This window comes from Meriones unguiculatus, chromosome 2 (assembly GCF_030254825.1).
Source record: "Meriones unguiculatus strain TT.TT164.6M chromosome 2, Bangor_MerUng_6.1, whole genome shotgun sequence".
Classification (NCBI taxonomy): domain Eukaryota; kingdom Metazoa; phylum Chordata; class Mammalia; order Rodentia; family Muridae; genus Meriones; species Meriones unguiculatus.
In genome coordinates, this window is record NC_083350.1 from 11,904,305 (window position 1) to 11,930,459 (window position 26,155).

Genomic DNA, 26,155 nt, shown 5'->3' on the forward strand with positions numbered 1-26,155 from the left:
GGCTAAAGAGACCATGTTTTCCCAGGACAGTCTGTAGGTAGAGCGCAGTGGGTTTCCAGGCAATTGATGATGACAGCTCATAGTTATCTCCAGCAAGAGCTGTTAAGAGAGCACAGGACCTCCTTGCAGACAGCATTAGAACATCTCCATCGAGGACTTTGTATCACCAAGGAAAAGATAGGGATGTGCTTACAATGTGGATTAGAACATCACTGGTCTTTGAAGCTGTTTTCATAGCCAAGAAAATTCTATGAATTACTGCTTACATACTGTGTTGTGTTAGGAATTGGTATTTGGGGTTACAAAACTGAAGAAGAAATCATTGCCAGTCAGGATGAGCTAGGCTGTACTGCAGTAACTCTAAAATCACAGTGTCTGAAAGTGGTATTTTACACTGTATCAGTCAGGATTCTCTAGAGGAAGAGAAGTTATAGAATGAATATATGAAGAGGGGGAAGGGAACAAGAAAGTGGGGTGTTATTTGAAGGGCTTATAGGCTGTGGCCCAGCTAGTTCAACAATACCTGTGTACCCAAGGAAATTCCAAGAATCCAATAGTTGTTCAGTCCACAAGGCTGGATGTCTCAAGCAGTCTTCAGTATATACCAGAATCCTGAAGAATTGGGCTTTAAAGCCAGTAAAAGAATGGAGTTGCAAGCAGGCAAAGAGAGCAAGCTTCCTTCTTTCATGTCTTTCTCTAGGCTGCCAAGAGAAGGTGTGGCCCAGAGTAAAGGTGGATTGTCCCACTTCAAATGACTTAATTAAGAAAAGATCTCTTACAGATGTGCCCAGCCACTTGGGTTGTAGTTAACTCCATATATAGTCAAGTTGACAACCAAGAACAGCCATGATACCCACCCCATTCCCATTCTCACAGACTGGCAGGGAGGTTCAGTGTTGTTAACTGAATCCAGATCACAGGACTCCATCTATGATGTTGTGAATTGCTAGACTGGGGGTAAAAAATCCTCTACAAGACATCCTACTGCTGACTGAGCCTGTTCAACCAAGACAGCAAGCACTACACCCCTAAATGGCTTGTGAGGAACACTGAGAATGATTGATACCACAATAAGCCCTTTCAGAAACTCTCAAGCTTGGACACACAATGAGTCTAAAATCATGTACATAAAAAGGATAGCTGACCCTCTCTTGGGAAGGCTGAAGATGGTATGGACTGGCTATGTTGATGGGGGAGACTACAGGGGAGGGTAGAGCTTGGAAGACAAGAAAAAGGGGTATTTGAAGCACAGGGACACCCAAACGAAGATGGCAGAATATGGCATAAATAGTTATTAGTTTCTGGAGCATAAAGGAAGAGGCAGGGTGTAGACAGAGAGGGTAGAACACTGTTGGACAGAGGATGCTGCCATGGTATGGGGTTATCCATCAGAGAAGGCTGCCTGCACATGGGTTTAAGCTGATAGAAAGTCTTTATTAGCCAGGCAGCTACCACACAGAGTGTTAGGGAACCCAATGTAGTCCCAAGCCTTTTTCATGATGAACTTTTGAGCACGAAAACCATATTCTGGGTTGACATACTTCAATTAACAAGAGAACTTAGCCAGAAGCAGAACTATAGAAGCCCAAAAGCAGGGTTAGAGAATTTAGAGACCTTCCCACAACTACAAACATTGATGGATTAGGTATTTATTTTAGCAGGTGGTACTGCGTATGTGCTGAGTTCTATGGCCTGAATGCTATTTCTATCATGGAGTCAGTTGGTCTGGGGCCCTGTCACACCCCTGGCAGTGGTGACAGTAACAGAAGTTGGCACTCAAGAGACTGAGTATGGTGCTATTCTCCTGGTACTGCTGAGCAGTGTTGCACTTGTTAACCCATCATCTTCCTAGGGACCTGAAAGATATTTGTTAGGGATACCCGGGGAGTTGTTTAAGTAAGTACATAAGCTGAGTGTTGCCAGGCCCTACTGACCCACAGGTTCAGGGAAGGGATTAGAACTTTAAGCATTATCTTCAGGAGACTTTAGCCCCAAGGCTTTAAAGAATATCTTTTAAGCCCTCCACCACCACCCCTTAAAGAAGCTTGGAATTAAACACCCATGTGCCCACCACCTCCATTCAACATCACCCGCTGGCTGCTGTTTGTTTAACTGCACGTCTGGCCGAACCATTTGCAAGTAAGCAGCAGACTTCACAGTTCTTCACGAACCTGAATATCTTGAAGAACACGTGCACTGCTGCATTGAGTGACTCTAGCCTTCAGTCCGTATTTACATTTCCCCAGTTCTCCTGGAAATTTCTCCTTCAATTTGTGTGTAAGAGAATCCAGCTGATTCTGAGGCCAGCTGAAGTCTGTTTGCTCTTTGGTATGCTGGCCACTTTGCTGGGGAACTTGCTGCGCTATGTTCAATAGCAAAGCAGCAGCATTCCTTAGGGGAACAACCCATTATGGTGATTTCAGTGATGGACAACAAGGATTCCAAGCAGAACTGCCATCTCCTTTAACAGTCTGTTAGGCTGCAGAGGGCAGCTTCATGATCGGCTTCTAGAAAGAGCAGCCAATGGGCAGGGGGGAATACAGTGATGGAACAACTTGTGACCATCCCATCTGAGCTGTCCCCAAGATCTACGTGGGATGTCTGTCCACCCATATCCAACCTCCAGTCAGGCTCAGTTGTCCACTGGCAAGCAAGGACCAGAGACACAAGCAATGGCCAAAAGTCATCGAATTTGGGACTCAGCTCCCCAGGAGTTGAGGGGGGAATCCCAAAGACAAACTGCTTTCAAGTTTGTGATGCAGGCTGCAAGCTGGAACCTTCTGGTTCATCAACCCCTAAACCACACATTTCTCTCTTGAAAATGAAGCTGATCCTACACAAGGATGGGGAGACATGCCCCACACCCAGACCCAGAAAGCTCTGTCCTTGGAAAATCTCAAATTACTGTACCCTCTACATGGCACCTGCCGATCTTCCATGCACAGCTTGGCTCATTGCAGATGTATCTTTAGTGTCCATAACCATCAGTGCTAAGGAGAAGCTGTAGCTCACCAACACTGAAGGCAATTTCTATAGTGACCCGGAGCAACTCAGGTAGGGCTCTGCCAGACACTCTTGCCTCCCAGCACCCCAAACATTTCTGTTCATCACAGACCTTGCGAGCCTTTGCCCAGCTTTCAAGGCCCTCCTCCTGCAGGGGTCAAGGTCACTTTACAGCTATCAAGTACTCTTCTGATGGCCTTCCATCCATGCCAATTCCTAACTGCCCCACACACACACACACACACATACTGAGCTAGAAATTTTCTCTTTGGAACTAGAGATGCTAACATTGTGGTGAATTATCTAAAAAAAAAAAAAAAAAAAAAAAAAGACCCTTTGCCATGATAAATCAACTAACTTAAAAGTTCTGTTAATGTGATTTATGCAAGAAAAGGCTTGCCAACCAACATGCTGAAAACAATGATACAGGCTCAGCACGGGTAAATCACAATGTCCTTTATTTGCAGAAGTTCACTCAGCTAATTCTCACGTCTTCCAGTTTCTCACCATTATACGAAAAAATGTGTCCTTTGAACAAGCATGGAAAATATTAAACAATGAATAAGAAATATTGCACAGTTAATGATCAAAATAAAACTGTGGTTTTAAAGTGTACATACCACAGGACTGATCTCCAATATAAATTATCTGAAGCCACTGAAAGAAAAATTCTCTTCAGTGATCAGTGATATTATGTGATACATCGAAAAGTTAGAGCCAACACTCCTTCACACTTTCATTACTAAAGAAGGAGCAGCATAAATTGTTTTCAGGTTATTCTCACAAGGACCCAGGAACCTGTGCAGAGAGCTGTGGAGGAGACTGTGGAGAAGCATGGGACCTGCTCCTGGCCCCAGGACTCCTGGCGTGCTCTAAGAGAGGAGCATCCTGCGGAAGTCTATTTAGGGCCTGGCTCTAAGTCTAGAGCCTCACCTAACACCATCAGCTATTCCCTCAAAATTAAGCTGTGAAGTTAGCTCACAAGAGAGCAGGGAGTAATACGTGATGAAGTTCAAAGAGCCTGACTGTTGGGCTGACCAAGTAGACACTCAGTGTAACTGGTTTGGGCAGTGACTGCTACTAAACAGGTCTGCTGTCAACCAGATGTGAGGTTAACGTGCCACTGATGCTGCCAAGTGTGTGCGAGAGTGATCTGCACTGCCTGGCCCCCGGGAGGTGACAACTCTAGGCAGGGACTAGGATAAGGCAACAAAGGCACCAAAAAGGGCAAAGGTGTGTCTCTCTCCACCTGTGAGGGCTGACTGAAATGTGTTCCCAGGTGCCTCCTTTATCTTCTTGTAGCTCTGGCGCTGCTAGCTCTTGGCACAGTGTTATGGTCTGACTTGGGCACTTTGCCCCCAAAAGCAGTTTTATTGGTCATCATGTTCAAAGAGAACTAAGGATTGAGCATTTAGCCCAGACTAAGGGCGGGGCAAAATGGGTCAGAGATGTGACAGAAGAAAATGTCTCAAGGTATACTGAGAGAAAGAGAACAGGCCCTGTCTAGATGTTCCAGGCAGATCCACAACCAAGACACAAGGACATCAGGAGCCACTCTAGCTCAAGATAAGCAGAACCAGAAAGCCCTGGCATAGCTGAGGCACGGCCAACATTGGCCAGGTGGAGGAAAAGTTGAGGATCCCCATTAAGGGAACCAAGGTATTCAATGTGCCCCAACTTTGTCCATGATAGAAGACATTGACTTCCTGCGTCAGAAGAAGTAATTTTTAGAATAAAAAACCAGTATCATCCTTGATTCGGACAAAGAGCTTAGATACACTAGAGCTGAGGCTGGCTGGCCCTGGAGGAGCAAGACTGCTGGCTAATTGCAGGGAGTGTCTACACTTCACATCTGCTGAAAAACAGAAGACTTGGGCACAGCACAGGAGGGGTGGAGGCTTAACCAGCAAGACACGGGTCGTTTTCAGAGCCAAGGTCAAGTGTGTGAGAGCTTTAGAAATGTGTGTGGTAGGTGCTGGCCATCACAGGCCCCAATGCACTGTACCCTGCTGTCACCTATTCTAGTGGGCTGTAGAGCAGGGAGAGGGGAGGCCAGAGCAACCTCTCTGCCCCAGGTGTGCACTCTGAGGTGGTGGGCAATGCCTGGAGAGCCAACACTCCCCTTCTGCTCCTGGGAAGGCCTGGATGTTGCACTGCAGGAGCCTCTGGCCCTGTGATGGTTTGCCTTCTACACTGCTCAGGCCGTGGCCTTACTTGTTGAAAAGGACGTCCAGTGTCCATCACTGTCTCTGATACCATGGCCTTGCACTCTGAAAGTGAACCATTTTCCTAGCAAAGCCTGGTTTATCTTTCACACAGCAAGCCAGCTGCAAGCCTGCTCCCTTTATTCTGAATTATGACATATTTTTAAAGCACATAGTGTAGTGCTTCTCATAGAATCTGAGGAAATAACTCTCAGATGTTAACAAGGATGAAAAAGCGGCACTTTTACCAATCAGTTACAAGACCAAATAAATTTAATATCAGGCATAAAAATCTACATCAGCCTTCAATTCAGATTCATCAGTTACAATCAAAGGTTGATTTTATTGTTTATACTTTTTACAGACAAAATTTACAAATATTATAAATTTCCAAAATTAGCTGATTCTCTACACTGTACACTATCACTCACACATGTCACATTCTAGGATTCTGGTAACTTGGTTCTCCTTAGAGAAACAATGCAAACACAGCATTTCCTGCTCACAGAATCTAAAGTTTTCTTCTACCTGGAGTGAGGATGACTGATCTGGAAAGCAGAGAGAAGGAAAAATAAAGAAGGCTGAGACACATCTCTGTGCAATGACACTTTGTCCCACTGAACAGGGACGCCCTTATCAGTGCTCCAAGGCATGTCCATTAGGCAGAACGCTCTGTCCAAAAAGGAGTTCGTGCAAGGTTCCAAACATGGGAGAAACGCCCCACCAGCTGTATAACCCCACCTTTAGTCAAGGCTCTTGGTGGACACCCAGAGATTTTACACGGTATTTCTGGCCATAACCCATAAAAACAGACACATATTGTAAGCTGGACATATAAAATCCATTTGGGGCCATTTTCAGAAGTATGCATATATTGACAGAAGTCAAACTGCCAATCCTGCGGGAAGTGACATGAGCAAGAGATGTCAAGGGAACAGAGCCAGATGGGCTTTGGCAATATGGACTGTCAGCAACGACAGAAGGCACGGAGCTACTTGGAAAAAGCCAAACTTCTCAAACTCCCCTGACCTGGCCCCTTCTCCCTGAACATGTGTTCTAGTGTGTCTGTGAGACCAGAGCCCCTACTATCCCTTGACAGTAGGGCCTGAAGACAGCCCTGACACGTCAAGAGTTGGGAATGCCCACACACACAAGGCCAGTGCACTGATGTGAATGAGGAGCCTCAAGGGGATCCAGTGCTCACACTACAAGGACCAAGTAAGGCCCAGCTGTACACACGCACAGCTGCACACACGCACAGCTGTCACGTCAATTCAGATAGGCACACTTCCAGAGCAGGGGCCGCCTCTGCGCTGCGGTCAAGCTGCGTGCGGCAGGTCTCCACAGGACTCATTTTAGTTCAGCCTCTTTGTTTAGCTTGTTGAGACACTCTGACATACGCCTCTGCTTCACCCATGTAAGCAGCCCACTTCGGTCACCTAGGTGCTCACATTACAGGTGTGGACAGCCACTCCTGACTTAATTCAGTGTATCCTCTCCACTCTAAGAGAAACAACATAATAATTTTAAGCTGGTGTGTTCCCCCACATTTGAGAAATGCAGAAATGTCCCAAGTTGATTTCCTTTCTGTCAGAAGAATACAAATGGAGTACAAGAGAGCTCTTCACGACTCCCAGAGTGGCCAGATCTGCCAGAGGGGTCTGGACCTTTAAACAAACAGGGAGGCAGAGAGCAGACATGCCACACACTCTTCTGTAGCTCTTAGGGAGCTGACTGGCACATTCCCCAAATGTGAGTGGTTCTGTGCTCAGTGGAACTTAGTGTCACTTGTGGACAAACATAAACACTAAAAAGTCCCTGGACCGTGAGAGGTGACCAGACACCCAGAGCTATCTACTGCCTCCCATCTTGCACCTCAGCTGAGTTCCTGGCAGAACTGAGCTCTGCAGTGAAACTGAACAAGGGAACACGAGAACAGCACAGTTGAGGTAAACACAAGGGCCACACAGCGCTTCAAGGGCTTCCACACCACTACCGTAGGTTGTCCAGATAATGCACTTCTGGGTAGAGACAGTTAACAAGAAGAGCCAGGAAGCTGTTCCCATCCTGAAGGCAATGGCCAGGGTGCTTTATGAACTGGACAGCTTGCAGTATCTGATCCTGGTAGTCCACATACTGCTTACTCAGGGTCATGGCTTCCAGAGCAGTCAGCGCCTACAGGATGAATGACAGGGTGACTTACTCTGTGAACGCGCACAACCTGACTGCGGCACACACAGCACTTAACATCATTACCTACTTCCACTGGGCCTTGAGAAAAGGTAGCAGTCTGGAAGGCAGGCGCTGGGTGACTCAAGCAGGAGGAGGGAGAGGAGGCCACAGGTAACTATTCTGACCTCTGAGGCCTTCTCTTTTGTGCTGTTATTTCCCAGCCTTTCCTTGCCACGAGGCACTGCAGCAAGCTACTGTTACTCCCTGCCTCAACTACCACAGCCATTTCCCTTCCCGCCTTGTCCCTGTTCTCCCTGGTCCCACCAATAGGCTCTTCTCCACTAGATGCCAACTCCCTCTCTTCTCAGAGCCCAACAGAAAACCACAGGCATCAGCTGCACCTCACTAGGGTGAATATGCAACTGGGTGTTGGGTACCATCAGAGGAAACAGGGTGAGTGAGATCCCAAATGCAGCAGCTGCTAAGTGCTGCTGGGAGCAAATGAGGCTGTGGACAATGCGGCCAACAAAGCACACAGGCCAAGTTCCTCCATGAGACAGAGCGGACCTGGAGGAGACACGTATTCCCACAACCCCTGCAACAAAAAAAAAAAGGAAAGCATTCTCTAGCTGTATAACCTCTTTTTTTTTTTCTCCTTCTTTCATTGTAGGAGAAGAAAGAAAGTACATGGAGAAAACAAAAATCACAAAAATTCCAAACAGTGATCCCAGGAGGTGAGGAGCTGTGTTTTTCACTTGCCCAAAGTCAGTCACCTCTGAGATTCAGAAGACATACCCATGACCCCAACACCACAACAGCTACCACACGTGCCCTATCTCCCCCTCCAGCTCTGGGACCTCTGGCATTTTATATGTGTGTGTGTGTGTGTGTGTGTGTGTGTGTGTGTGTGTGTGTGTATACATATATATGTGTGTGTGTGTGTGTGTGTGTGTGTGTGTGTGTACATATATATGTGTGTATGTCCATATATATATATATGGATTTGCTTGGTCCAGAACACAAAGAGGGAGATTTTCTTTAGTATAGTAAATAGCTAGAATCTTAGAAATAAATTATCATGCCAGCCATAAGTACAAGTTTTAGAAATAAGATATTTCTGTTTTTTATAAAATTAGTCCCTAAATGATCTACTGTAAGAGTTTCCCCAAGATTAGTCATTTGAAATCTGAAAACCCTGACAGTATGCAAGACACGTCAAGAAGCAGCATGTCACGCCTAACAGAAGGGCCCCCATGACCTGTGGTCACAATAACAGCAGAATCCTGATGTTCCAGGTCCTAGGGCCACAGGACAGTTGAGGTCTCCTCAAATGCACCAAAAATTAATCTCACTGACTCCCCAGCTGCCCACATAGGGCTCCCCTGCCCATCTGTGAGGCTTCATTAAGACATCAGGACTCCAACGGTGACTGACAAGTACCTGATCCTGATCCCCATGAAGAACCTGCAGTAACTGACCCTCATTCTGCTGGTTTGTTGTCTGAAACAAGGTGTCTCTATGTAGCCCTGGCTGTCCTGGAACTCCCTATTGCCACCAAGCTAGCCCTGAACTCACAAAAATCATCCCGCCTCTGCCTCCAGAGTGCTGGGATCAAAAGTGTACACCACTACACACAGCTTCTGATCCTCACACACCCCAAGCACTCACCCCGTCAGGGATCCTGCAGAGTGGAAAATAGAGAGCAGCCTGGAGGCAGACCAGTGGCATGAACCCTTGCCCTAATACCTACTACTGTCTGAACTGGGACAAATTGCCTCACTTCTCTCTCTCTCGGTGTTTCCTGATCTACAAGATCAGAACAGTCAGCACTGTCTGCTGCAGGGTTGTTATGAAATGAGTGAAAATGTTAACACACTAGTGTTAGAAGAGCGCAGTGTAAGCAGGCACTCAGGATGGCAACCACCATTTCACTGTTTTAGGGTGGCTCTACACTGGTCAGCCACCTGGGAAGGGTAAAACAAGTTACAGAAACCAGACCAAGGACCTACAGCCATCCATGTGTCCAGTATACGCTCAAGCACCAGACTGCAGGGGTCACTCTTCAGTCCCATGAAACAGGAACTAGTGCTGTTGTTTCTTGAGAAAACTCATCCAACTGTCCTTCCTGTAAAGCGAGCCCTCTTCTGTGCAGGCCAGTCCTGGCATCAGGAAGCACACTTATCACATTCTCCAGCACCAAGGTCAGCCCTAGACCAGCTTGCCCTGCCCTTGCCTCCTCACAGCTCTAGGCTTGTGTTTAGAAAATCAGTTTAAGACCTGAGATGAGCACAGTAAGGGAGTTAGGCCCGTGCTACTGCAGAACCTCAGGCCTGAAGGGTATAGGTTAGAGCTGCCACCTCCCTTCTGAGGAGGTTTACCAGGAAACATCCAGCCATAAGGCTGCTGTTACTGACCTGCTGAGCTTTTGGGGTCAGGTGTAATTCAGAGCTGGGCTTCAGACGAATCTGGTCTTCTGCAGGCACCTGAACTAACAGGAAGGCAGCCATGCTTCGGGCAGCCACTCGGAACCTAGGGTGTTAACAAGAGGTTAGAAGTGAGAGACTACTAAAGTGAACATTTTAAAATACAACCCCAATTTCCTACTTTAAAAGAAAACAATGTAACTCCACTTCCAGATACTTCAAAAACAGTACTTTAATCTTTTCTTCCATAGTTCTCCAAACAGTGTGTGCCCGTTCAGATTCTAGGATAAAAGTGTTGGTAAGGACATGGAACAGCTGGGACAGCTGAATACTGTTGGTGGTTATGTAAACCCTGTGGGGGCAGTGCTACAGAAAACAATATGCACCACCTTAATAGGTAAAACAGTTGCCATGCCACCCAGCAAGTCCACTCCTGGGTATGTACCCAAGAACTGAAGACAGACAGAAGTGAAAATTTATGCATGAATATTCATAGCAGAATTAGCTCCAACAGCAACAAAGACGGAAGCAACCCAAATGCCCATCAACTTCTGAATGGATAAATGAAATATGAAAGATCTGCCCTCATGTGTGTGCCACACAGACACAGAAAGGGAAGGGCGCTGTTGTAGAACACACATGCATGAGTTCAATCCTCAGCACCACAAAACAAGTAAATAAAAATAAGCAAGGACCCACTGACACATGCTACAACACAGATGAACTCTCGAAACCATTTCCAGCCTGGAGGCCACATATCATACAGTGCATTTCTATAAATGTCCTAAGAAGGATTTAAATATGAAGTCAATCAATGGCTGTCAGTGAGTAGGGGAAGAAGGAAATGGAAGTGACTTGGGAGCATGGGGCTGACGTGGGGGTAATGAAAATATTCTAGAGCTAGAAATGGCCACAATAACATTGTAAATATCACTGAATTATACACAGTAAGACGGCTACTATAAGTAAATTAGGTTAGATATATTTTACCATAATTAAAAAAGAAAAGCACTTGATTCAAAACAAGACATTTGGACAAATTTAAGTAAAACTAATGCATGACAACACAATTTGAGGCCTCTTTTCAATAATGATGAGGATTTGGGAAAAAAAAAAAAAGCCATGATGTAGTTGGTCCTATAGATTAGAAAAAGGATTGCTGGGCATGAGGAAGGAAGGGAGGTAATGGAGGGGGAAGGAGAGAGAAGGAGAGGAAAGAAAGAAACCGTAACGAAGAAAGCACCTGAGACAGAACGGTAGACCATGGATTCTTCCATGCCTTGGATTTTTAAGTCACAAAACCCAGACTTGTTTGTCATACTTTTACTACGATGACGTAACAGTTCTACACTAAGTCCCTCACAGGCTGTGATCCCCTAAACTCACAGAAAGGGGACCAAGTGACCACAATGAAACAATGAACCAAGGTATTTTAATTCATCATCCCTGGTTCAAAACCAAAATGAAATCAGCAATACAGTCAAGTTGCAGAGTCAAAACATAGCAAGAGGTATGGTACCACCTTTGAAACAAAGCTGTATTAAATCAAGAAAAAATAAATTAGAATATGAAGAAGTAACAGTCCCTGATCTTTGTACCTATTCCCACAGCACCTTCCATCAGTGGCAGCTGTCTGAGTAGGCTCTTCCTCACCTGTTGGACAAAGGTGATTTCCGGCCCAACCCAATGGCCCCCAGAATCCCGGAGCTGAGCCTCTCCTCGGCCACAAGGCTCTGCCTGCTCTGCAGCATGAGCAGGATCCGGATGACTGACTCTGTCAGGACTGAGTCGTTCTGTTCCAGCTGAATCAGAGACAACTGCAGGATTTGATGCCACCACAAAAACAGCTTTGCCTCTTCCTGTGCAGAACTGGGGAGGGAGCCGGAACAAACAAAATATAAGTATTTTCCCTCTCACTTAACAGAAACTCACATTTGAGTTTTAAGGAAGGGAGACATTTATTACTTTAAATCATACACCATGGCCAGCAGGATGGCTCAGTGGGTAGAGGTGCTTTTGCTTGACAAGCTGAGTTTGACCCCCAGCACCCACACGGTGGAAGCAGAGAACTGACAAAAGTTGTTCTACCTCTACACAGACACACCATGATACACATGAACCCACAAGTACTCACATTACACACAGACACACTAAGTGAAAACAAAATTTAAGAAATTAAAATTTGAAAAAAATCGAATTAGCAAAATGTTAATAAAAAAATGGGGCTGTAAGATCTACCATTTACTGAACATGCCACATGCTGGACTGTGTGTTCTCTGTCACTCGATCCTCTACTTATAAGAAAGCTGAAGGCTGGGCTCTCAAAATACTTGTGTTAGAAGATAAAAATAAAAACTCTGCTCAGAAAATCAGCTCAGCAAACTAAGAGTCTTTGCCAAGCATATGTTACTGCCCCTGAAAGACCTGTTTGACTTTTCCACATCACTGGGTCCTAGGCTCTTGAAGATATGCTTACCTAAACTGGGCACCCCGAGTAAAGCTCACACAAGTCTGCAAGCAGCCAGCGGGCAGGCATACCTGGGGTACACCTGTTCCAGCCACTTGCTTAGGATGAGAAGCACTTTCATCTCGTTCCTCACAGTCTGTTCACTGTTTAAACACTGAAGCAGGTAGACATAGAGAGTCAAGCAACTGCCCAGGACTAAACACTCCTGCAGAAACTCTTCAATGGTGAGCTCGGGAACCTGAAGGGACACCAGAATGGGGCCCCATCCTAAATTTTGATTGAGGGAGCCTAAGAAAAGAACAGCAAGAGGAAATGTCAACATATACTCATGTCCATGAGAATCCTAATGACTGTGTTCACTTTCACCTCACGCTGGTATTCATCCTTTCTTGATGTCTATAGTAATATTTCATATCTGAATTTCAAAGCTGAGAAGGGCTATTCTGAGCTGCTCTTAATCACTGTCTCCAGAGTCTAGAGGTAGGAAATAAGAACAAATAAAAGGATGAAGAACACAAAAAAGCGATCCTTTTATGATAGGTTTAAACATATGACGGGGGGCTGGCAAGACGGCTCAAGCAGTAAGGAGCACGGGCTGTTCTTCCAGAGGACCTGGGTTCATTCTCAACTCATACAGGACAGCTCACAATTATCTGTAATTCCAGCTCCAAGCAATCCAGTGCCCTCTTCTGGCCTACATGGTGCCAGGCACAGATATGCTATACATAAAGACATGCAGGCAAAACACTCATACACAGAAAATAAAAATAGATAAATCTTAATTAAAACCATGGCAAGAAGAAATAAAAGGATCTCTATGAAAACTCCTTTCACCAAAACACCCTCATTATTTTATGAATTCTGGTTTACAGCATTTGTTTTGAAAACTGACTTAAAACTGACTTTGTTGTTATAACATGTTTGGTCTAATAATCTAAAGCAATGTCATCTTTCTTTCTTGAAACATACGATTGAACCCAAGAGACATGGGCCACATGTTCTGGTGTTGACTACCTCTTATAAATCTATTTCTGTTGTGTATGTGTGTATGTGTGTATGTGTGTGTGCTATGTGTTTGTACGTATATGTGTATGTCTGTGCATGTGTGTGGTGTGTGCTTGGCTGTGCGTATTTGTATGACTATATATATATATATATATATGCATGTGTCTGTGTCATGTGTGTATGTATAGTCTGTGTGTGTGTGTGTGTGTGTGTGTATGATGTGAGAAATTCCTCACAGAAAGAATCAGAACAATATAATGCCTTAGGGCAGAGTGGAAAGCTATCCCTGGTGACAGGCTTTATCTTTCCTGAAAAAGAGCAATGTAACAGGAAGAAGACAATGTCCTCTTACTTTCCTTGAAGTAGGCAGTGATGCAGGCTTCTGTGGCCTCTGCCATGTGGCGGACTGACGCAAGGCTTTGGCAGGCTGCTGTTAAAAGGGGCAGCACTACCAACCCATGTGCTTTTTGGCCAATCCAAGTCCGAATACCGACACCAAGGAATTCTGCTGTTGGAACCGTTGCGTTGTTCATCATCATTAGGACTTCCATAAAGAGGCTGCTGAGGGCCAGATGGCGGGTCTGGCTGTCCATGTCTAAAGGCAAAGATAGGCACATACTCAGACCTCTGGCACAGGGACAGCAAACTGGTCATGAGAACAGCAGTTTGTTTGTTTGTTTTTATTTTGTTTTGTTTTGAAACAGGGTTTCTCCCTGTAGCCTTGGCTGGCCTGGAACTCACTGCGATCCACCTGTCTGTGCCTCCCTGAGGGCTGGGATTAAAGGTGTGTGCCACCGCACCAGCTGCTGTCCAGGGTCTTCACACTCCCACTGCAGGGGACCTCAGGAAGGGTCTGACAACCCTTGGGTTTTGTAAGTAGGGTGTGACACTGGCCAACCCACAGAATCATTCTCACCATAAGGGACCCCAGTGGCCACAGTAGCTGGTGACTCAGTTAAGCTGTCTTTACTACCCTACCTGTCCTCCATTCCTGTTTCTATAGACTTACTTAGTCCTGCTGCAGCCTGTTAGCAGGAGTCCCCTACTCCCACCTTGCCTCCATTTCCTGGGGATCCTACCTCTTGATGCAGACCCTGGCCCCTCCATCCTCTTTCCCGCTGCCCTCCTTTAGCCTTCTCTTCTAGCCTGTCTCCATCCTTTGATGATACCCATTGAGCCACAGGAATACTCTCTACCAGGGACTCCACAGTCACCATACTTGGCTGAGATCCAGAGTGGGCAATGGTGACCAAAGAAAGGAACACCTACCCAACAACGAGAAGACCAGATATCTACATGGAGACACTTCAAGCATCTTAACCTTAGAGGTCTAGATCCCAGCACAAACTACAAATATGAAGAACCCAGATAATATTTATCCTCCAGAAGCCAACAACCTTACTGCAACAGGCCCTGAGAAAAGCAATTTAGCTGAAGCATAGTACAAGAGCTTCAAAACAGTCATTATGAATATGTTCAAGGCCTTAAAAAGGATACAAATAAATTCCTTACTGAAGACTGAAAATATAAAAAGCTGAATGAAATAATTAATATAATTCTAGACATGATAGAATTTAGCAAAGAAATAGAATCATTAATTTAAAAAAAAACACAAAAAAACTAAAAATTAAAAACTCAGGATGTCAAACAAAATACTTGGAGGTAGAGGGCTGGAGAGATGGCTCAGAGATTAAGAACACTGGCTGCTCTTCCAGAGGTCCTGAGTTAAGTTCCCAGCAACCACATGGTGGCTCATAACTGAGAGGTTCCTGGGACTGTGGCAAAATCATCAGCTCACAGTCCTTTCAGAGCAGAGGTCCAGCAGCAGTTCCCCACCCAGATAAACCTAAGAGTGTGACTGGGGTCACATAGCTCCTAAGAAAGCCCATGGAATGTGCTAACTCCCCCTTCCCCTTGCTACAGCCTAACCTGCATATAACAGGGCAGTATTGGGGGCCAGATGTCCCCCAGGTAGCCGGGCCTGACCATTTGCGCCTTGGTGCCTAAAAACAAACCAATCATTTTAAAGGTCAGCTCCCCTAGAGACCCTCTCACCCAATCCTGTAACGCCAAAACTTGCACTTCCCTGCTTGCATTTTGTCCCTTTAAAACCTTGTTCTCCCAGAGTTGGGGGTCGCTTGCCCCTTTGTCTCTGTAAAGGGCAGCCACCCAGCTCGAGTTTGTAATAAAAGACCCTTGTGTATTTTGCATTGGACTCAAAGCCTGTTGGTAGTTTGGGGACTTGTGATCTGGGTATTTCGATAACCATCTGTAATGAGATCTGGTGTCCTCTTCTGGCATGAAAGTGTACATACAGACAGAACATTGTATACATAATAAATAAATAAATCTTTAAAAAAAAAAGAAAAGAATTTGTTAAAAAAAAAACTTGGAGGTAAGTTTCACAAACAGGTTAAAAACATGGAAGTCAGAATTTCAGCTCTTGAAGAAAAGGTTGAAGAAATGGAAAGCTCAGTCAAAGAGAATGTTAAAATGTGAAATAAAAAATAAAGCCAGCACAAAAGTCCAGGAATCAGGCCTCTCTGAAATAACAAACCTATGAATCATATGTATAGAGGAAGAAGAAAAAACTCAGGTAAAAGGCACAGAAAATATTGCTGTCAAAATTACAGAGCAAAATTTGCCTATCAAGGTACAGGAAACATATAAAACACCAAGTGAAACCAGATAAGAAATGTTCATGACACAGCATAATCAAAACACTAAAATGTACAGAATTTTAAAAGCACATTAAAAGCTGCAGGGGGGGGGGGGAGATCAAATCTCATATTAAGGGGGAAAAATTAGAAAACCCCTGACTTTTCAATGAGGACTCTAAAGCCAGAAGATGTTCTACACATTTGATAGAGGGTTAGTAAGAACTAAAAGAACTGACCATCAAGAAAACAGCCCGATTTAAAAATTGGGTACAGACTATGCAGAGAGTCCTCAAAAGATGAAACACAAACGGCTAAGAAATGTTAAATGTTAAGTTAATGTTATGTTAAATGTTAAACATTTAATCAAAAAATGCAAATTAAACTACTGAGACTTCATCCTACCCCAATCAGAATGGCCAAGATAAATAAAACAAAGGAGACCAGACATGCTGGCAAGGATGTGAAGAAAGGCAAACACTTATTCATCATTGCTGGTGCGAGCATAAAGTGGTATGGTCACTACAGAGATCAATGTGGAGGTTCCTCAAGACGATGGGAACTATCTACCTCAATATCCAGCTGTAATACTTTTAGGTGTACACCCAAAGTCTCTATGCCTTACTGAAAAGGCACCTGCTTGTGTTCACTTCTGCTTTATTTGTAATAGTGAGAAATTTGAAATAGGCTAGGTGTATATCAACTGATGAATGAATAATGAAAATGTGGTACATTTTCACAATGAAATAGTACTCACTGAATAATTGAATGATATTATTCAACGAAATAATGAAATTTGCAAGATTTAAGCTAGAAATAATCATCCTGAGTAAAATAACCCAGACCCCAAAATGCTGCATGTTTTCTCTAATATGTGTGCGTTAGCTTTTAAACTTTCAGTAAATATTCTATAATCTGAATAACCACAGAGGTTAGATACCATCTAAGAGGCTAGGAGAGAGAATGTGATCTCCCAAGGAAAGGAAACTAGAATATAATGCTGTGGAGGGATAAACGGGGAATTACGTTAGAAGGATTAACTAAGGAGAGGGATGTGAGAGCAGAGATAACTAACACTAAAAGATTTATGAAAAAAACATGTGGGGGATAGAGAAATGGCTCAGAGGTTAGGAGCACTGTCAGTTCTTCCAAAGGTCTGAGTTCAATTCCCAGCAATCACATGGTGGTTCATAACCATCAATGCTGGGATTTGATGCCCTCTGGTGTACAGCTGTATGTACACGCATAAAATAAATATTTTTTAAAAGATGTGGAAACTCTAGAAGCTTCCTAAGATATATACATATATGAAAAATCTAAATGGAGTCACCAAATAATAGGAAAGACAATGCCCCAACTAGATATGCCACCAAGTAAAACGTTCAGTGCCTGGAATGAGTTACACCTTCAGGTCTTGGCTATAAAAGTCCCATGGAAACCCCCAAATATCACAGAATATTGCCAAGGTTGTTAGTTGTTCTCCACAACCTGATGGTAAGGCCCTATTACTAAGGACAACACTTAACTTACGTCATTGAACACAGCGAAGTTGAGCTGGCACCTAACTAGATACTTCACCCCTGCTGACTAGTTCATAGTACTGGAAGGTACTCTGTGAACTGCTAGAGGAGAGAGGTAAAACCACCAAGCCAGCTACAGACCCTGTGACCTACAACAATCACCTACTGCAAGATATATAGGTGTAATCGTGACACAAATGTTGTAGGAATAACCAGCCATATTTTTCTTTTTTGGATTTAAGGCCCACGCATGGGACTCATACCTGCCACTGCTAAGGTGGCCGAGAATCTGAAACTAGATAGATCTCAGGCCTCCTACTCTTACTCTGCTCAAGTAGCAATAAAATGACTCGTAATGACACACTGATATACCCAGAGAACAGTGTATGGCTCAAAACTCATCAGAAAAGCTTCTTCTTGCAGTGATTAACAGGGAGACCCAGTCTGGACAATGTACAGAAAGTGAATGACTTCGGAGCACTCAGTCCTAAGTGGAGTTCTTCATCAAACCCCTCACCTCAAAGCTTGGGGAACTATGCAAAAGAGGCGGAAAGATTGTAAGAGCCAAAGATGGTAGATGACTCCAAGGAAACAGTGTCATACAGACACAACAGACTGATGGAAATATGATCTCAAAACTACTATGATAGCACAACTACAGCCTGAACAGGTTCAGGCCAGATGAGGTCCCACAACTGAGAAGGAGTAGACACAGGGGTCCCATCCCTAACCAACAAGCTATTTGCAACTGCTGGCTGCTGGCAATGGGGAAAATCAATTTCCTCCAATGGCGTGTCCCGGGATATCAGCCACGCTCCAGGGCAGGCCTCATGTCCAGAAATAGTTGCCCAGCCAAAATGAACTTCATGGGTTTTTTTTTTCTCTTTTGTAGGCTTTTTGTTTCATTTTGCTTTGTTTAAGCATTATCTGTTTACTGGTTTAATTTTTTTGATTTTTGGTTTAGAGCGTTTTGTTTGTTTTTCATTTTGAAAGAAAGAACAGGAAGGTGGGTGAGTGGGGAGGTGGGGAGGCTCTGGGAAGAATTAGAAAGAAGGGCAAAATATACATCAAAACATATTCTATAAACATTTTAATAAAAATTAAAATAATAATTCATACATATATGTCAAGATGGTGTAATAAATATCTTACTTATCAGAACACAGTCTGTATTCTCCAAGTTTTGCACATAGAGAAAACAAACACGTAATTCCTAGACATCAGTCATTTGGTATACAGTAGTTCCACCTCCATCATCACTGGCAACATGCTCTATGTTCTACAGCAACTTACACAGAATAAAAACTACTTATAATTAACCATAAAGGTAAGGAAAACCCCCTTTAAAGGGTCCTGATGACAGCTGTTTTGTCACTTCAGTTTTCAAATAAGTACACATATTGGTACTATCAATGGGTCTTTTAAAAAGAAGAGAGGTGAAAAGAAAATGGCACACAAGAAAATGAACAAATTCACTTTACAATTTAAAGAGACAGAAAATATGTCTCAGCAAGTAAATAAGCATGGTTTTCGCTAGTTATTTTTAACTATCTTGAATAAGGTTAAAATTTTTTGAAATAGACTAGAACTGAGGCTTGCTTACTTCTCATGACAGGACTCGGTATTTATATCCATGAGAATGGTAAGAGCTTTGGAAGTCCTGCCCATTGAAGCAAATTCATTATTTACAGTGCGAAATGGACCCTAACCTGATGTTACTGGAAAAAAATTGAGAAATAAGAACTTAAAAACAAAACAAAAACCCTTGAGAGTGATAATCATTGCAAGATTATAAATTTTGGTTTTAATTTTCTTGAGCATTCTTGGTTGTTTTCAGCAGGAGAAGCAACTGGCAGGATGTTTACTCCACTGACTTGCTAGCAACAAAGCTCTCCATATAAAACTTCTTAACGCCAGCAGATGATTCTGAACTTCTACTTCAGAGATGGCCCCTGTAAACACTGCTTCCTCCAGGCTGTCTCTTGTTACATCACTTAATGTGCTTATCCAGCATGACCCTCAACCCACGTCACTTCACACCCACATCTGCCAGGATCAACTTCTCCCCAAATTTTAACCTTGTTGTCTGCCCCCAGCTGGTCCTCTGTCCAGAACACTGACTGTCTGGATTGGTAATGAATGGTCTTGACATCTTCCTCAGCTCACAAAGCCTAACACAGAGAAGGAATCACTGCCCAAATGAGGATTTGGCTTCAGTGGTCACTTACCAGGTGGGTTAAAAACAATGATGTCATCTAAGAGCTTAGATATTTCCTGTTCTAGGACTGGGAGGGTGATTTTTCCATTCTGTTCCAAGGTACTGAGAAACTGAACCACCTGATGTGTGAAAGCACGGCATTTTGGAACTATGTCCTGACAAGAGAGAGAAGGATCAGTCAAAGGAACCTGAGTGAAAAATGTCAGCTGAACATTCCTGGGGAGCACAGCACAGTACTGAACAGATCCAGAAGCCACAGAAGACTGCATCTGGATGGCTCAAAACATGTGCCTGTGGCTGTCAAAACAACAGCACTGAGACTAGAATGTAGACTCCACTGCATTAACAGTGACATTAACTAAACAGTGATTCACTTGTCAAACCTTACCCCAAAACTTTCACATCTACTCTAACTCAAACCTCCAGCTTACACTCCTCACCCTCCCTGCTAAGACTCTCTGATTTTAAAGTCGGCCCACCGCTGTCTTCAACCCCTCTGACCTCTGGTCCACCTGGGTCACTGCAATTAGATGAGAAAACTCAAACAAAGGACCCAGGAAGCCATGAGCACAGGTGGCACACACCCCAGCTTTCATGCTGAGGAAGTCATAAGAATCATGGTCTCTGGCCCTAAGGAACACCACGTTTAAATCAACTTACAAGATGCTTCTGGCCATCAGCAGGGACAGAAAGTCCTGCAGACACTTTTAACAGCTTCACTATCTGTTCTGCAGAGCAGTCCTTTGCAAGGATGATGGATGGTGGGTAGTGACTGCTGAAATAACCCAGCACACTCTGATATGACACATGATCCACAAGATGCCACGAGAGTGAGCTTGTCTGTCCAAGGAGACTCAGTAAAGGTGAATCCTATAAACAGAAGACAGGTTGTTCTAACTTCATTTCCCCAGAAATATATGGCTCTAGATAGTCTGGGGGGTGGTGAGACAGCTTATAGTAAGAAGAGAAAAGTTAAGGAAACAAGAAAGTACATACTCAAGTTAGCATCAAAGGAAAGCAATAGTCAAGGTCATGGCAAAAGTGCATTAAGATCTACAAGAATTAAGGGGAACTCAGGAATTCAGGTTCACAGCGACACTGACTTCAAGAAAAACACAGCAGACTGACCAGAAGTAAGTAAAATATATTATTTTAATTCAATGGAGATATCTTGGCTATTTAGACCTAGACTGTGGCTATCCCGGAAAGCAAGCATGTAGCTGGAGGTGCAGCTCGTATGTCTCGCGTCTACTCAGACTGACAAGATGCTAGGGAAACACCTGACCACATCATTAGGAGACAGTGGTGTGCTAAGATGCCAAAGCTCATCTGAGACCCCCAGACTTACTGTCTCGTCGACTAGCTGAGCTTCCTTTGCCAGTAAAATCATCATGAAAAGGAGGCAGACAACCATGCTCTGGGTTTCGGGAAGGGGAGTAGGATTCCAGGCATCAGACAGCACACTAACCCAGTTGACTCTGCAAAGGACAGACCCCAAAAACAAGAAGCAGCTCTTGGGGCTTCCACGCTCCACCTGAAGTGAAGAAAAACCAGTATCTTGCTTTAGTTGTTTGATATATCTTGAAAATGGAAATAAGTTAGCATTTCATATTTTATACTATTTTTAAAAGACCACTTTTTTCCCAGACTGTAAATAGTCACTGATAATCTCCCCTTACCTAAACTTAATTCCACAGTCATAACTTCCTTCCAGGTCCAGTATATGTATACTCTTGAGCTTGCCTATTTGCATGTCAATATCTACTCTTAATAATTCTGAACAGAAGCGTGACCTTCTCTGACCCCAACTGGACAGAAACTCCCGGTTACCAGAGCACTGGAGCTGCTGAAGTGTTGGGGCCTCAGGTGAGCTAGAACAGCAGAAAAGCTGAGCTCTACTAGCCAGTGGTTTTCAACCCTCAGGATGCATCAAAACCACTACTGTCACACTCAAGAGCTGATGACTTCCCAGGTATGTGCTGGGAGCAGGGGTATGCAAGCTCCCTTCAGATGTTCATAAAGATGTCCCTAAAATGACACTAAGGGAATGACCACACTGGGGTACATAATATTAATATGAACTTCCAACAAAATGCTGTTTATCAATGTCTCCATATGACTGGTCTTTAAAATCTAACATTTAAACTCCATCCTGATATTTTCTTGGGGTGTACTATAAAGTACATAATCTGAGAGTCTTATTTTATAGCCTATATTAATTCTAATTTGTTCATATTAATAAATACAGTGCTATAAACTCTTTTTAAAGATTAATATTAAAAGCTCTACCTTACTTATAAAATAACAACGAGACTAGATCTGGTGGCAACTTACATCTGCTCCCTCTTAGAAGACAATTCGCCCTTTATAATCTGTTCTCTAGTCTTGCCATTGGCCTTGCTACTTAAAACACTCTCAGCTTCTGGGCAGGTCAAGACTAATTGTTAGAGCAAAACTGCTAGAGACAAAACCTGCATCATTCCTGACAGACTATGCACAGTTTAAATGGTCTTCTAAGGCATCCCTCTCAGTTAAAACGCTGCCTTACAGGTCATGAAGCCCAGGTACTCTCATATGTTCATAATGTTGATTAAGTATCTACTCAGGACCTGTGCCTCAACTGCTGAAAACAATCAGCTTCCTTAGAGCGCAACTGCAGAAGAGCTTGGCAGTACTGTCAAGCGCAAGACTGGGTAGGGCTCACAAAAAATACCAGAAGGCTCCAGTACATTTTACAGTCATTGTAAATAAGAGTTGTGTCTTAGTAATCATCATAAATAACTATAGATCTGTATCAATTAAAGCACTGAAATGACTCAATAACAATAAATATGACATTAAGTTAGGAGAAAACACCAATGAACTGATGACTAATGAACAAATGGACTGAAACAGTCATAAAAAGCCAAGCCAAGATCAGCGAGGAGTACATCAACTCCTGGCTGCTGCCAAAGTCACCCTGAGGCTCCTGAAACTGTGGCTTTCTACTACAAAGGGTCACACGCACATTTCTTGGCCCCTCCTTCTTCATATTATTTTAGGTCCTTCCGGAATCATGATGTGTCACTGGTTGTGACATGATTTTATCTCTTACTATCTACCTATTCGGTTACGTAACCGCTGAAATCAAGTTAGAGTTTAATTACCAACTCATACTTTGCTTTCGTACAACATTCACAAGTATGGAGTTCTAACAATATTACCCTAGAAGAGTAAACACAAAGCAGGACTGAGCAAGACACAGTCAGTAAGCCAGACCTCACACAACTTCGTTTCTAAAATTAGCGGATAAACAACATATTAGAAGCAAAGTCTTTCTCTGGGTCTCAAAACTGGCTTAACAGATGTTTCCAAATCATCCATTAACACAGCTATATGACTCCCACAGGCTGCTGTTTTCCATAAGATGTCCCAGAAACTGACACACAACGTGCACACGCTGGAAAGCCTTGAAGGCCGAACCTTGAAGAAGGCCTCCATGAGCCTCTGGTCAGGGTGCAGGTCCTTCCACTGGAGCTTCTGGTACGCACTATGGAAAGCGTAGAGAATGAACTCGGGCATCTTGGGCGCTGTGCATGCTTCACAGTAATGCAGCAGGTGCAAACGCAAGGCTCCTTCATCACCTGGCAACAGCTTGTCTAAAATTTCAAAAGAAAACACAGCTCAAGGCATTTGGTTTCTTTAAAAAAAAAAGGGGGGGGAGAAATGCTAACATAAAACATTAACAAGAACTTAAAAGTCTAAGATTCTCAAACTGGTTAGCTTTTTTCTTCAAAGGTTCTAAATGGCCTTTTAACCCAAATGCATCTCTACAGCCTGCTGCCCTCTCGTGTACCCCAATCTCACTCCATTAGCACGTCTTTCTTCACTTAGTATTTTGAAAGAATCCCTCAAAAGAAATATTGCAAGGCTTCTCAAAAAAAATCATAAATGTGAAGAGGGACTGCCTCTGACATAATCTGATTGGCCTGCTCTTTGGTCACCTCCCTTTGGGGGGGAGCAGCCTTACCAGGCCATAGTAGAGGACAATGCAGCCACTTTTGATGTGAACTGACAGACTAAGATCAGAAAGGAGAGGAGAACCTCCCCTATTAGTGGACTTGGGGAGTGGCATGCAAGCAGAGGGAGGAGGGAGGGTGGGACTGGGAGGGGAGGAAGGAGGGGCTTATGGGGGGATGCAGAATGAATAAAGTGTAATTGATGAAAAATTTTAAAAAAAATGATCAACAAGTACATAAAAAGACATACTCAGCATCACTAAATATTACAAAAACACAAAGTAAACCAGGACGGGGCAGGCGAGATGGCTCACCAGCTGAGAGCACTCGCTGCCAAGCCTGCCAGCCAGAATTTGATTCCTGGAAGCCACAGGTAGAAGGAGAAAACCAAATTCCATAAGCTGTCCTTCAGCGTCCAAATAAATCACACACGCACATGCTCACACATTAAGTTATGATGAACTATCGCTTCACACTTGCTTTTCATTTATTTTTATTTGATGTGGAGGGAGGTGCTGCCAGCACATGTGTCTATGACCACAGAACACCTGTGTGCAGTGGCCACAGAGGTACGGAGGCGTTGGATCCCCTGGAACTGGACTCAACAGATGGTTGTGAGCCATCATGGGAGTGCTGGGTATTGAACCCAAGTCCTCTGGCATAATCACCAGTGTTTAAGCACTGAACAATCTCTCCAGCTGGTAGGATACCTCTTATTAGAAAGATGGGGGCGCTGAGAAGATGGCTCAGTGAATAAAGGGCCACTGTGCAAGCATGAGGACCAGAGCTGAGCTTCACAACACCCACATAAGAGATGTGTGTGAGCAGCGTATGCCTGTGACCCCAATGTGGGAGAGTCAGTCCAGGCAGCTCTGTAGAGCTTGCTAGCCAGCCGGGCTAACCAAAACGGAGAAGTCCAGTGAGAGACCCTATCTCACAAACAGAAAGTAAGGTAGAGAATGACAGGCAGGTGTTCAACATAGACCTCCACAGAGCGACAGGAAGGGGTAAGCATGTGGGCACACGGAGAAAAAAATGTATTGCCGAGTTAGGGTACAAATCAGTCCAGTCATTATGGAAACCAGCAAAGAAGTTCTAGAGTAGAACTAGTAGCTGGCAATATTAACCAGGCGTAACTCCGAGAACCTCACAAAGCTCGAGTCAGAGCCGGAGCAGAGGCCTGTCTCCTGCCAGCTTCTTTGTCTTCCAGTTAAAGAAAAGAGGAAGCACAAGGAAAGAGTGACTGCGAGGCTGAAGGAAAGGCACAAGCAGGTAGCCATGACACCTTCCTACCTTTAAAACTCCCATGCAGTGAGGCGACGCAGTCAGTGAAGAGCTGCACGATGCTGGAGGCCTCTGCAGTGTCACTCTCTAGCCAGGGGTAATGTCGCTGTTGGCTACTTCAGAGGAAAAGAAACACACACTCAGAGCGGAAGTGCACAGGCTCAGGTAAGTGTCTGCTGGCGAGTGGGAAGCCTCTGGCATCAGAGCCCAAAGCACACTCAAAGCTACAAGCTCCTGGAGGCAAACAGCAAGCGTAACACCAACTGACACTGACAACCCCACTAGCAAAAGGAAAGGTCCAGAGCCTTTCAAACTTTTTCTAACACACCCCTGGTTTAAAAGAACTTTGATACAAAGACGATGTGAGGTCTGGCCCAGCTTTAGCGCTAACGAACCAGCTGGAAGATTTGAGTAAGATATTGATGTTTCTAAGGACTCTTTATAAAACATGACATCTGTCCTATTGTAATTTCTACAAAACTAAGTTTATCTAATTTATTTGTATACTTTTACAGAAAATGCATCCATAGAACAATTGATAGCATTTGTATGACTCTATATCGCCACATATTCTAAACGCTCAGGATACAATGCTTTAATCTAACTGCAGAGTTACATGATTAAGAGGCTCATCCTCAACCCAATAACTTGATATACAACTTCATTCCCAAAAGAGCTGAGTTAGCAGAAAATGCTGAGGCCAATATTTTTAGAGCTACTTTATGAAAAAAAAAATTAGGCACAAAAACACATTCAACTTCCTTACTGTGGAAAATTGGAAATTAGTGGTTCAGTTTTATTAATATCAAGATAACATCACTGAACGCCCAGATGAATCATTACAGAAACAAAATGCCTTGACGTTTATATTTTATCAATTTAAATGTCACTGTTTAAAAATTAAAGCTGTGAAATCATGACCTGTACTATCAAACAGAACTTTAATTAAACAAATTCAAAAAAATGTCTGAATATATGAAAAACTATGTACCTTTTGGTGTCCTCTAAAACCAGGATCCAGGGCTTAAAAAGCTGGATGATCTGTGAGTGCAGGGATCGCAGCACTGAAAAAGCACAACTGTTAGAAACAAGGAGGGTTCTCATTCTGCCCGCTGATTGCATTTTATACGAAATGCATACAAAATCTGCTCCTCACTGCTGTACAAGCCTTTGCTGATACAGACGCAGTATGGTTAGCACAACT

General features: G+C 43.8%; 1 protein-coding gene across 3 annotated transcripts in view; it reads right to left on the reverse strand.

The window, feature by feature from the left end:
* Window positions 1-5,462: 5,462 nt before the first annotated feature.
* Epg5 (ectopic P-granules 5 autophagy tethering factor) overlaps window positions 5,463-26,155 on the reverse strand; it is a 95,474-nt gene continuing 74,781 nt past the window's right edge. For 2 of the 3 annotated variants that reach the window (XM_060377011.1, XM_021645488.2), the window contains 11 exons: window positions 25,943-26,015; window positions 24,961-25,067; window positions 23,132-23,307; window positions 21,018-21,203; window positions 20,330-20,539; window positions 19,680-19,824; window positions 13,627-13,869; window positions 12,341-12,557; window positions 11,456-11,671; window positions 9,794-9,908; window positions 5,463-7,382 (listed from right to left, as the gene is read on the reverse strand). In XM_060377011.1, coding sequence (XP_060232994.1) covers window positions 7,200-7,382; window positions 9,794-9,908; window positions 11,456-11,671; window positions 12,341-12,557; window positions 13,627-13,869; window positions 19,680-19,824; window positions 20,330-20,539; window positions 21,018-21,203; window positions 23,132-23,307; window positions 24,961-25,067; window positions 25,943-26,015 — 1,871 coding nt within the window. In that variant the 3' untranslated portion in view covers window positions 5,463-7,199. The remainder of the gene's footprint in view (window positions 7,383-9,793; window positions 9,909-11,455; window positions 11,672-12,340; window positions 12,558-13,626; window positions 13,870-19,679; window positions 19,825-20,329; window positions 20,540-21,017; window positions 21,204-23,131; window positions 23,308-24,960; window positions 25,068-25,942; window positions 26,016-26,155) is intronic. The other variant, XM_060377010.1, reaches the window with a different exon arrangement.